Raw genomic sequence first — 12,534 nt, forward strand, 5'->3', positions numbered from 1 at the left:
GCTGGGAGGTTCTGAGGGAGAAAAGAAGGTGAATTGGCTGCTTGTCCACTGGAAATCCCACTTGAACCTGCTGCTGGCAGATTTTGGATTTCATTGTCAGCTGACAGCTCCTCTAAGACATATTAAAGTATTTTGTCAAAAGAGGACACCATGCCAAATTTGCACCTTTGTGAACAAGTGTCATGTTTAGGAGAGATAGACAAGAGAGGAGTGATGGACAACACTGAGCGAAACCTCCTCCCACAAAACCAAATTGAGATGTGGAGAACCCGAAATAACACTTCATTTTGGGGATCCTTGTGTTGCCCTGTCTTATATGAAGTCGCTTAAGAAGTAATTCAGTCATTTAAAAACTTATTTCTTGCCAGCTTGTGATTTCTCAGTGCTCCCCTTCATTACCCTTATTCTGGTGAGCTGAAGGACGGTGACTTCATTTCTGGCAGCACAACCCGGGCACAGGTTTCCAGCATTGCTTCATATCTCGTAATCATGACCCTTCCATCCTGCTTCCCTGTGCTTCCTGCACGGCACGCCCTTCCCTCAGCATTTCTGCTCACCCTTAGGAGGAGTGACTTCCACTGGTTCCCTCTGGTTTTAGGTAGAAAAGGTTTCCTTTTGGTTTTGTTATCGGTGTTATTGTAGGACCTGCAAGACTGACCAGCTGGCAAGGCCTGTGTCTGTGTGAGCTGCTCTGCAAACACAGGACAAAGGACATGTGCCACTGCTATTTTTGTATCTGTTGTTTCTCCTCACCACTGGGTTTTCCTTGTCAGAACACTGCTCTGTGTTGAAGACACAGTTGGGATAAAAACCTTTCTTAGTAAGTTCCCTCTGAATCCATCCAAGGTATAAAATGTGGAAATAATTCTCATAACATTTGCTCACACAAATCTGATTCTAGGTTTTGGCTTTCAAATACTAAAGCAGTAATAATGTACTTCCAGGGTATTTTTGTTGTCTTAACATCAGCTGATGGGTCTGATTCATTTGATGTGCAGGTCTCATAAAAAAATATCCTGGGTTGACTAGGACTGACACAGGAAACCAACACCGGCTGTTTGTTATAAACATTTACCAGGCAGGAACTCTCACTAAAGAAAAAAAACAAAGCCATCTCATTGCTTAATTGTGTAAGTTATAGAGAAAAAAAGTAATTAAAAACTCAGTGTTTTCTTCTTGGAGTTGTAATGAATGAAGAGATTTTACAAGCAATCTCTGTACAGTTCATTACTATTTGAATTATTAACAATATTGATAGAGGTTACTGAATTAAGCCAATTAAAATATGAAAGCTGTGTATCTAATGTGTAGAGTTCCTGATTTTTATGAGGTTGAATTATGTAATATTTTGGTTTTTATATTTGAGAAGAAGCAACTGGGTATTGTTAGAGGTAGAAAACCCTGAGGTCCTAAGTTGTGAAAATATTTGGAGAACATTCTAATGCATAGGAAAAATAAAAGCAGGACTTATTTTGCGGTGTCTGAAACTGAGTTAGCTGTGCCAAAACCCATTCAGTTGTCTGCAAAGAATATTTAACACCATCTGACATATTCACTGTCACTCCATGCTCTGTGAATCAAATATAAAATTATGTGCAAGAAAAAACCCTACAAACTTATTTTGTCACAAGTAAGCCAGGAATTTTGAAGATGGTCAGTTCCACCTGTCAACAAGAATAAGCCAGAAGAAAAAGAATGGCTTAGACTAACAGAGAAAGAAGTCAGTAAGTCCTTCAGTTTGAAAGGGCTGCCTCACAGAAGAGGAGTTTGCAGCACATGATTTACATCCTTATATTTTGTCCAGAGTGTGTTGGATTTCTTGCAGTTGATAACTAGGGATATCCAGCTTTGGGAGTTAAATCTGAACACTGCAGAAGAGTCGCCAAGTCTCGTGTTCAGGGTAACGTCAATAAGTACCTGAAGGTTATTTTGTAAAGTTGAATTGGGATCAGGTTTTGGGTCTTTAGGCTTGGTTTCATCTGAGGTTGTGACTCAGGCCCACCCCTTTGAATTCTGTGTGCAAGCTTGGGAATTGGTGGATTTGTTAAGTAGTATCCCTGCAAACACAGATTGATGGCAATTGAAAATGATCACCACAGTGTGTCACCACAGCCAACAAACATCCCAACCAGCTTCACTGGAGCATTCCTCTGCAACTCAGATCACTTCAGTTTTCCTTTGGCCATTGAGCCTTTACAGCACCTGCAGCTTTTTGTTTTTTCTCCAAAGATCATAATCTTCCTTTGAAGTTTAGTGACTGTGGTATGTCTAACCCCAGCCTGTAGGGGCAAGGAACTGACTAATTACGTCAGGAGTGTCATATTAAAGGTGATCCAAAGACTATTTATGCTGCTCATTAAAGCCATTGGGAATTTGGCTGGGCCAGAGCTCCCTGTTTTGGTCATGCAATGGGGGGGAAAGCACTCTAAAAATAGTTATTTTATAATTATTTGTGCTGTGGTACCACGAAAGGATTTGATTAGCACCCTTATGTGTTTAAAACTTGAAGAACAGATGCCACAAAGCGGCACTCCCATCATCCCCCTGTGTTGGTCCTTCAAAGTCTTGATTAACTCCCAGTTTTCAAAGGGAAGTAAGGTAGAAGAGAGAAAAAAAAAAACAAAACAGAAAAGATAATAAAATTTGCCTTCAAGGTCAAAATTCTTAGAGTTGAAGTGAAAATTATGTTCAAATTAGAAATATAGTTAGGATAAAGTTTTCAATGCTAAGTTACACCCCTCACCTTGCAGTAGCAAGGAGTAAAATCCTGGGGCCTCTGAAGTCATCAGATTTTTGATACTGGATGAGGACTACGATTTTAATTTTAATTTTTTATACTCTGAAAAATTGGATCTTATGGCACACTACCAAACAGAGCAAATGTCCTCACTCCAGACCGCACCGTAGCAAACAGACAGGAACAGGCACATGGACATTCTCACCTGGAGTAACAAAGACACTCAAATCCACTGGCTCAAACCTTTGACTGGCACTGGACTGTGAGAGTCAAAATAGAGAGAAACTCTTCATTTCTGTGCTTCCTTTTTCCTTTGAACAAAAGGGTTTGCATTTACCTTTAGGACTAAGCAGTCTGAATTTGTCTCAAAGTGTGGTAAAATATCAAGCTTCAGTTCTTCAAACGCATTCCCAAAACAGACTGGGAATTAGTTGCTGGCACATTGTTCTGTGTGGCTGTTCTCAGAATTGGGGTGGTTCTCCTTTAAACAACCATTCAGCAGCCTGGAGATCCAGGCAGTTGTGTATCAATTAGCAGGGTGCATTGCTTAGTGGGAGCTGCCTGCAAATGCAAAGGGACAAATCTGGGCATCGAGATTTCTACCATCATTTTGCTTTCCTGCCTCTAACTACAAATCGGCTTCATTGTGACTTACAGTGTCAGAAGTTGGTGCATTTCTGCAGATCCATGATAAGATATTTTTCTCTAGTAAGAAATGCAGTTAGACTCTGCATTTGGAATCTGTTCCTGCCAGGCCCTAGATGCATTAGTATTCCACTGGCAGCTGCCTGTAGGTAGGAATATTGTTTTTGTCCATAACCAGAGGGAACAATCAGACTAAGCCGTTCCCCAGCTATAAACCAGCCAAAGTAATTGGGTTTAATTTTAATTTTTGTAATAGCTTTAAATTAATAGGAGCAGCTGCTGCCACAGTGTGTGGGTGTCCTTTTCCAGAAGGCATAGAACAAAAAAGGGAAAGAGTAAACAATAGTGCGTCTAGGACACAAAGGTTAATTCAAGAACTGAGCAATGTCTTTTCGTTATCAAAAACTCAGTTGGTGATATCTAGCACTGTGTCTCTTTTCTTTCTTTTCCTTCCCCTTTTTTCTTTTCTGCTTTAATTCCCTGATAAGATCTCAATCTGATTAGGCTCCTGTGTGTAAAGATGTGTTGTTGGTATCTAAACGCTAACTCTCTTTCTCTATATGACTCACAAATAGATTAGCAGTGACAAAGTGCTAGGAGAGATAAAAATAGATTAGCAGTGACAGGAGTACTATTATAATTATTTTTGGAAGATATGGTTTGAATTAAGAGTTTGGGCACTTTTTGCCCTGAGAGGGTGAATTTAAACCTGGGAACTGAGGATGGTTTCTGCTGTTGTGTCAGACACCAGATAGTGAAATGTCAATACCAGATGTCCTAGACATCAAGATTAGCCATAATAGCCAAATGCAGCCATAAAGTGATGTGTCAAAGTGGATAATAAAACAGATGCTTAGCGTTTATAATGAAGGGGAAAGGGAATGAAATATCGAAAGTGCCTTTAATACATTAACAAAGTTGTCTTCAACTTGCTTAAAAGTAGGAAGTTATTGAACCAAGGAGAACTATGTGTCATTTAAACATTAACTATCAGCAGATGAATTTCAATTAGCATTAGCCTTTCTAAAATCCTGAATTTCCTCCTATTGGTCTCATTTTACATGAAATTTTTATAGCATAAAGTGAGGCTTGTCCTTTATTATTTCTCCCATGCTAATGTGGAAACAAATAAAGTTCAACAACTCAGCAACATACTGTTTAAACTTGCATTATGGTTTGAGGACTGGGAGCTAGAATACATTTACCCACTGCCATATCATCTGCTTGATTTGAGATCAAATGAGGGATGTCCTATAGCACTCCAGAGTAAGGGTGAATGATAGAAATATGTTAAGATACTGGAGAAACCTATTAGGTTTGGGTTCTGCATGCAGATGGCTGGTGGTGTTTTTTCCCTACTGATACTTCTTTAAAAAAATAAAAGATTTGTTTTTCTGTGCTTTAGATTTGTGGCTTAAATATTATTTTCAGATCTTACTGATAAGCAAATGTCTTTTTTAAGAAAAAAAACCCATCATCAAATCACAGATTTCAATAGGTTGGAAAAGTCCTTTAATCTTATTGAGACCAACCATTAACCCAGCACTGCCAATTCCACCCCTAAACCATGTTCCCGAGTGCCACATCTACACATCCTTTAAATATCTCCAAACCCTTCACCAGCTCCATTGCCTTTTTCTGGACCAGCTCCAGCACCTCAATGTCTTTCTTGAAGTGAGGAGCCCAACACTGAACATGTAGTCTGAGATGTGGCCTCCCCAGTGCTGAGGGTGGGGGGGACGATCGCTGCCCTGGCCCTGCTGGCCACACTATTGCTGGGACAAGCCAGGATGTCATTGGCCTTCTTGGCCACCTGGGCACACTGCTGGCTCGTGTTCAGTCATGATGCTGAAGTAAATTATTGAAGCCCTGAGTGTTCAAGAGGCAGGGCATTAAAAGGGGCAAATAAATTCTTATTTCGAGTCTAATTAACTGCATCGCTGGTTCTTTATTGTACTTTCTCAGGAAGATCTCAATTCCTCTCCATTTCTCTTTGTAGATCCTGAGTCTCGCTGATCAGAGTCCTTAACTGCTGCTAATTGGCAAACATGTACTTCTATATAATGAGAAGGTTTTGTCCTCTAATTCATATTAACAATGAGAGGCCAAAACTGATGTTCTGCAGCAGACCAGCTTCTCGGAACTATTACAAAGCAGCACATTACTCGTGCTATGTCTGTAAATCTTGTTATGTTCTCCCCTCACCACGATCCAAGCTTAGCTGAGATCTGCTCCAATCATCAGATGAAACCTGTTTATAATGTTGTGTAATTGAATCAGATAGAGTCTGCAGGATCATAGTTTTTTGTTGCCAAACATGACTGGTAAGTTAGTTAGATCAAATTACAAGTGCATGGCGTGATTGGAGACTATCCTGTCTAAATAAAGTTAGAAACTCCATCTAAGAAATGAAGAAAGCATAAAAACAGAAATAGTGAATGTCTCTCATCCATAGAACAAGTTTTTGTTCCCCTTCTGAAATATTACTAATTTCTGCTGAAGAATAACAGAATAATTGGAGTTGGGTGAGAGATGGCAGGCAGATATTTGTTATTCCTTAAACAGATACCAGCTTGATAACAATGACATAAATGTCTTTATTATCATTATATACCATCATGTATATTCATTTCTATCTTGTCAGATAAACCAGAACTGTCCAATTAGGAATGGGACCAAATACCCTTTTCTTCTTTGCTTTCTAATTTAGGGCCTGGTTATTTTCCATACCTGAAGTTTTTTGTTTGATTTTTTTTTGTTGTTGTTGTTTGATTGGTTGGTTTGGGTTTTTTAACCTCAAGAGTTTATCTTTTCTCCCATTCATTGCATAGGTGTTGATATGTATGCCCTGACTGTTAAGTACAAAAAAAAGTCATAAAGATGTCCTGAATTTCAGTAATTCAGTTCTGTCAATGGTGCCTTTTACTGACATTCCTTCATCAGTTATGCCTTCTCTCTGTGCTGGTGAGTCAGCCCTGTAACAAAGGATGTACCATACTCCAGACAGAGGTTTGTCTGGAGCCTGTGTAGTGCTATGAAGTTGCACAAGCTCGATAGCAAAGTAGAGGATACTTGAACAGCCTGTGCATCCTTTTCACTTTATGGGAGTGGGTTTTCCTGGTTATACGATGCTCTGCCCTGCTGTGGTGACTCTGCCAGCTTGGGCACCTGGAGAGAGCTGCAGTCCCAGCAGCTGTGCCATGCCTGGGCTCTGCCATGGCAGTTGTCTGCACTGCTCCCAAACACAGGCTCTGGGCCCTGCTCCGCAGCTCCTGAGCTGTTCAAGCCCCTCCACTTCATTTCCTTTAGAAGAAATTTGAACCTCACGTAACCTTTTTGTTCAGATTTCTTATGCCAACATATATACGTGTCAAGAAATAAATACACATACGTGTTTTTGGTTTTTTAGGCAAAGAATACCCTCTAAAAACGTGTACTACTACCGCTGCCCAGACCACAGGAAGAACTATGTCATGTCTTTTGCTTTCTGCTTTGACCGAGAGGACGACACTTACCAGTTTGCTTACTGCTACCCCTACACCTACACTCGCCTCCAGCACTACCTTGACACCCTCCAGAGGAGGAACATGGACTATTTCTGCAGGGAACTGCTGGGACTCAGCGTGGTAAGTACCAGCCCCGCTCGCCAGCCAGCAGGCTTGGTTATGAATGTCTGCCCTTAAATGCCTACAGAATATAATTCATCAGCCCTGCTCAGACACTCACACGCACATATTTGTTTTGCTGCTATCAATGACACAGGAGGAAGTGTACCTGCTCGGTGAAATATAGACAAATGCTAATTTCATTTCACATAAAGTATTTCCTTGGCGATGCGCGAGGCCATGCTAAATTCCCACGTAGGATCAATTCACCTCTAAAGACATTAAAAGATGAAACTGAAACAGCTCTATTGAGGAAATGTGATTTTTAGAGTAGTCTGACCATTTGTCTTTCTGGAAGAGGTTTTTCTGTTCAGAAAGAAATGGGTTTTTTAAACTAGAAGATAACTTTTCTTGATAAAATAATGCAAAACATACACAAACCACCTATTTTGTTTACTCTTAAAAATGCCTGCTTTGGTGATGTGATATTAGAAGGGGGTTTTAGTGGTGTCTGTGTAGATCCTAGTGGCCACACAGAAATTGAGTGTCGCAGTTCTTCTGGGGCAGGAAGAAGGGTTGATGGTAAGGCTGAACTTCTGTTTACTTTGCTATAATCTTCCTCTGAAATGTTGGCTGTCCAGAGGATTTGGCAAGCATGACTCAGCCACTCCCATGTCAACCCAGAAATCATCAGATTAAAAAAAATAATAGCTCAAATCTTGTTGGGTTTTTAAACTTCTGCTTTCTCAGACTTTATAGTGCACTTGTACCACATTCTTAATCTTTTCTCTGAGGTTTGATTTGGTCTAAACTTTCGGTGTGTGCTTCAGAAACAGAAAGCTGTGATTCCTGTGAAGGCTGCTGATCCCAGCAGCAGTTTCTTCTTAAGAAGAAACCCAGCATAGATTGTGAAAATCAAAATGAAATCATATGTATACCCTGCACTGAAATAAATAAAAGGCTTCCAGCATTAAAGCAGGCCATTGAGATCCCTATGGTGGCATAAAACTTGGAGGAAAAAATTAACTTACAGAAAAGAGTGAAAACAGAATTAACAAAAGAAGATGTTTTTTTAACCCTTTTTATAGTTAAAGTACAGTTCTTGTTCTAAAGGTGACTATTGCATATCCATGAACTGGCATTAATAATTAATCATTCCAATTAGGGGAACAAACAATTATAAGGGAAAGGGGTATTAAAAAAATAAAAAAGTAAAATCTGCAGAGGCTGGGAGGAAAGAGCACTATCATCTTAATGTGTAGAGTTTTAATTATTAATCTTAGAGGACAGAGCTGTCATTAATTCTATAGTGAAACTGAATTTGTTTCCTTTCACTCTGAAAAGAGTGTATAAACAGTCAAATTTGCATATTCATCAACGCCCTGATCTGACTGATTAAAACACTGAGATAGAAGGATTTGTCTGTTATCTGCATTTTGACAGCCAGAGCTATACTCTTAAATCTTGTCAGCGTCGTGTTTCCAGTAGTCGCGAAATATTATTTTTCATATTTCAGCAAACCAAACAAACAGATGCCACTCAAAATATGGCAGGAAATGTGCTGTGTATAAGTCCTGATTTTATATCTACGTGTACACACAGAGTATGTTTTGCAGGAATCGATATGGTAACATTTTACAGCTCACCATGCCTGGTCTGTATGGAAAGTTTCTGAATCAGGCTCAGGCTGGAATCTTTGTGAGTAACGTTACAATCTCAGAGCATTTCTGGCTTTTCTCCACACACAACTGTCCTAGAACAGCTTGGTATTTAATGTCTTTGCTGAGCTTGAATAGACAATTTCCATAAGTTCTCCTGGAGTTAAATATTTTAACATAGAGCTTTGTTGCTATCATACATCTTTAAATGGTGAAAAACAGGATCCTTCATTCTTCACTGCACAGTGCTCCATAAAAGCAGAAGCTGGCTGTACTTTGGAGAATTGCGTGCCATATAGGAGAGATTTAGAGCTCAGAAAGTGAGCTCTGTCCCTGCTCTGGCCCCTTATGTAAGATAAGAGGAATCAGATTGGCATAAAGAGGCCCTCAGAAGCTCTATTCCTGGCCAAGGGACCGTACCCCTGGCACCACATGGTGAGAGGGAGTTTAAAGATGCCGTCTGAGGACAAACTCTGGAGTCCTCCTGCTGGGCAGGGCTGGAGCAGGATAACATGTAAGGGGAAAGCTGCAGCACATCTGCTGAGCTACCATGGAGCCACTGACACCCTCGGGGTCATTCCAGGGGAATTTTACAGCCCCCTGCTGCAGCCGGTGATTGTGAGGGTGGAGAACGGTTTGAAACAATTTCACATCTCCTGGGTTGTGAGGTGTTGAACTGGGACTCTTGGAGACAACAGAATCTCAGCACAGATCTTTGGTTTTTCTTTTTAATTTTCTGTGTCGTGGAACAGTAAAACACAAGTCACAAGAAACCATGGTTAAATGATTACTCCTGAAGGCTTTCTGGGTGCACATTTTGCTGCATGTAGTGTTTTCAAGGCAATCTGATTTCTAATCTAATTTCATATTTTCTCTGAAGAAAGTACTATGCCTCCATTAACTCCTTCAACACTTTCAGTAATTCTATGAAAATTGAAAGTCAAATATCAGTGTGGGACACGTAATTGGCATTAGAATGCAGAGTGGCAAAGTGGTTCAGAGCCAAATGGCAAAGATTCCCATTGCCAGTTTCAATGGATAGCTGTTTTATTTCCGACCTTTTAATGTTTATATTCTTTACTTTAGAGAGCTATCCCACAATCTAGGTGTGCCAAATGGTCTTGAAAATAGTCTCTCCTGCAAGAGAGCTAGGGTGGTCACCCAGGTACCATTTAAACTGCTATTTTCATTCTGCCATCGTTGGCCTGAGGTAACTTCACACTTTCTATGGTTTGTCCCAACAGACCAGAAGTTCAAAATCTGTGAGCATTTTTTTAAACTGTGAAATTAGTTTTTTGCATATTATTGATCTGTCTCTCTTCTCAGCAAGTATTATGCAATATTTTACAGCGTGACATAATTTTTATATCTCTGTGAAAATATAAGCACAGGATCAGTTTACTTTAACTGTACCTATTTTATGATACCTACACAGTCTGATGTGCAATAACAGTTATGTGTGTAGCATTATAACCAATATTTCAGAGTTGGCAAAATGTTTGAGTGTGTTGTCATTTGAAGCTGGTTGTCCAAATTACCTGTGTGGACTTGAAGCATGTGGACAATTGGTGAGACCTCTACTAGTATTCCACTACCACACATAATACATTAAAGAAGTTTTGGATAGCCTGGTTCAACTCCTGTAGCCCACTACTCAAATCATCACTGGCTGGGCAATACTTTCATTTCTCACTCAAAAGAGAGCCAAGATTAATTGGAGGCAGATATTTCCTTTCACCCCATTAGGCAATGGTGCTTCCAAATTACACTTGAGGAGAATTGCAACTGCACATACAAACCACGAGCCTCAAAGGGACTTGCACAGTACACTGAGACTGAAATATGGAATTCTGTTAAATTAAATATTAAACATACATATTTTAAAACAAGAAGGCAATATGTCTAATGTAGAGCTCTGAAAGGGAGCCAATCTCTTAAGTCAGATATGGAATACTGAGTGGCACAGATTGGAACACTTGGTGCTTCGTTCTGACTCCACACCACTTTGGTGGGTGCTTCTAATTTACTTAAGCTCCTCCTGATTTATGGGGGTATCAGAGAGAGCAGAGTGGGGCCCTAAGATGTGAAAGTGCACACCAGCTGTCACACTGCTGCCTCATTGATCCTGCAGCCCTTATTTAGCGTCCAAATGACTCGGTACCCCAGGAAAAATAGTTGATCAGTTCTTGTGTTTGCTACTGGTCCGTTTTTAACTGCTCAGTTATGACCACTGCAAAGCGTGAAGCAAAGAAAACAGGCAGTTTTTGTAAGGTTAAATTTCCCTTTTCTGCATTCAACTTTAGGTTATATAATAACAATTCTGTAAACGAGAAGTATACTCTTGGTCTTTGAGAAAAAAAAAATAGAAGTTACAGGCTTCTGTGTGATGTAACATACCTTTGAAACCCTGTTGGGATCAGATACTGTGCTTTCCAATGGGTTTGGCTGCAGCTAGGTCAAAATGTCATGGAAATGCAAGCTGTGGCAATTTAGTTGGCCAGAAAAAGGCCACAGAAAAAGTAAAGCCACTTTCTTGTTTTTCAGTAGTGTAAAAGTGCAGCTACACATATGTTCAGGGCACATTCTCTTCAGTCAGTGGTATATCTATTTACTCCTATAGTACTGCTGTTCCCACATCATTCATAATATGGATATCATCCCAAAACTGTATGTGAGATTTAAATGTTCCTACAGCTATTTTCTTAGCTGGGTTGATATCAGCAGAAGTAGAGTTGGATCTAAAAATAACACCACCAGCAGTTCTTTCCAAAATAAAATATGATTTATAGCATGTAATAGCACAGTGTGCTACCAGGGAAATTATATAAATAACATGAAAAATAACAGGGGACTATTCTATACCATCACTTTTAAGGGAAATTTCTTTGTCACAATTTAAAGGGAGTTCTGTGAGATAAACTGGCTTGTGGGAATCATAGACAAGGAAAGATAGGCGAAATTATGTTACTGCTGAAAGTTGCCATCTGTCTGTAGGATATATACAACTGTTCATGGTAAAAACAAGAAATACTTTGGTGTAAGTTGGCCGCAATATGTAGTTTTTGAAAAAAACAAACTCAATAAAATCATCATTTACAGTTAATATCATGCAAGGTTACTAAATGTTTGAGCTGGTTATTTCTTAAATTCCAGCAAGAGCACTGTTTGATATAGTAAAATAATTTCTTGAAGGGTTTGCATAAATTACTCTTTATCTAAGTATGAGTAAAAAATCTTAAATTGGGAAGAAGGATTCAAGTCTTAAGTCCATTTTGCAGCTCACGTTTTATAACTACCGTTCTCCATTTAAAAAACTGTTGTTAAAAAATACTTGGAACTTCACCAAAAAAAGCAGCCTTGAGCATAAAAAGTCCATGGAGGTAAGAAATCATCTGAGCAAAAAAAGTGTTATGATCCAGTTTATTAGGAAGAAAACCTCCTGAAAGGAATTGACAGTAAATGAATTATATGTGGTAAAGTTAGTCTGTACAAACTGTTTTCATGCATAGGTCCCAAGCTGCACCCTTTCATCCTGTAGCCACACAGGGAAACCTTTGGAAAGTCAGTGACCTTTCTGAAGTTTTCACTGGACTTTTTGTAGCTGTGCAGGTTGGCCTTTTGCTTCATGGCTCTCCCCATTACCCTGTCACACTCTTCATCTCACCTTTGCTCCACACTTGTCCTTCATCTGGCTTGCCCTTTCTTTGCCTCAAATCTAACCTTCCCCTTTCTTTCCATTTAGTCTGTACTTTGCTAAGATAGCTAGAAGAAAGAAGTTGTGGTATTTGTTTTCTGCTCTTATGTTACTTATCCTGCTTTGTTCTTTCCTATTCATTCTCCTTATCTCTTTGAGTTGTGAAGGGCAAATCCAAAATAGCTGTTAGGTCTT

General features: G+C 39.6%; 1 protein-coding gene across 8 annotated transcripts in view; it reads left to right on the plus strand.

Annotated features, from left to right (window-relative positions):
* The window catches only part of BEND5 (BEN domain containing 5), a 907,022-nt gene that overhangs the window by 348,659 nt on the left and 545,829 nt on the right, over positions 1-12,534 (plus strand). For all 8 annotated transcript variants that reach the window (XM_064665271.1, XM_064665265.1, XM_064665267.1 and 5 more), the window contains exon 5: positions 6,792-7,008. In XM_064665271.1, the coding sequence (XP_064521341.1) occupies positions 6,792-7,008 (217 nt within the window). The remainder of the gene's footprint in view (positions 1-6,791; positions 7,009-12,534) is intronic.

This window comes from Pseudopipra pipra, chromosome 9, assembly GCF_036250125.1.
Source record: "Pseudopipra pipra isolate bDixPip1 chromosome 9, bDixPip1.hap1, whole genome shotgun sequence".
Lineage (NCBI taxonomy): Eukaryota > Metazoa > Chordata > Aves > Passeriformes > Pipridae > Pseudopipra > Pseudopipra pipra.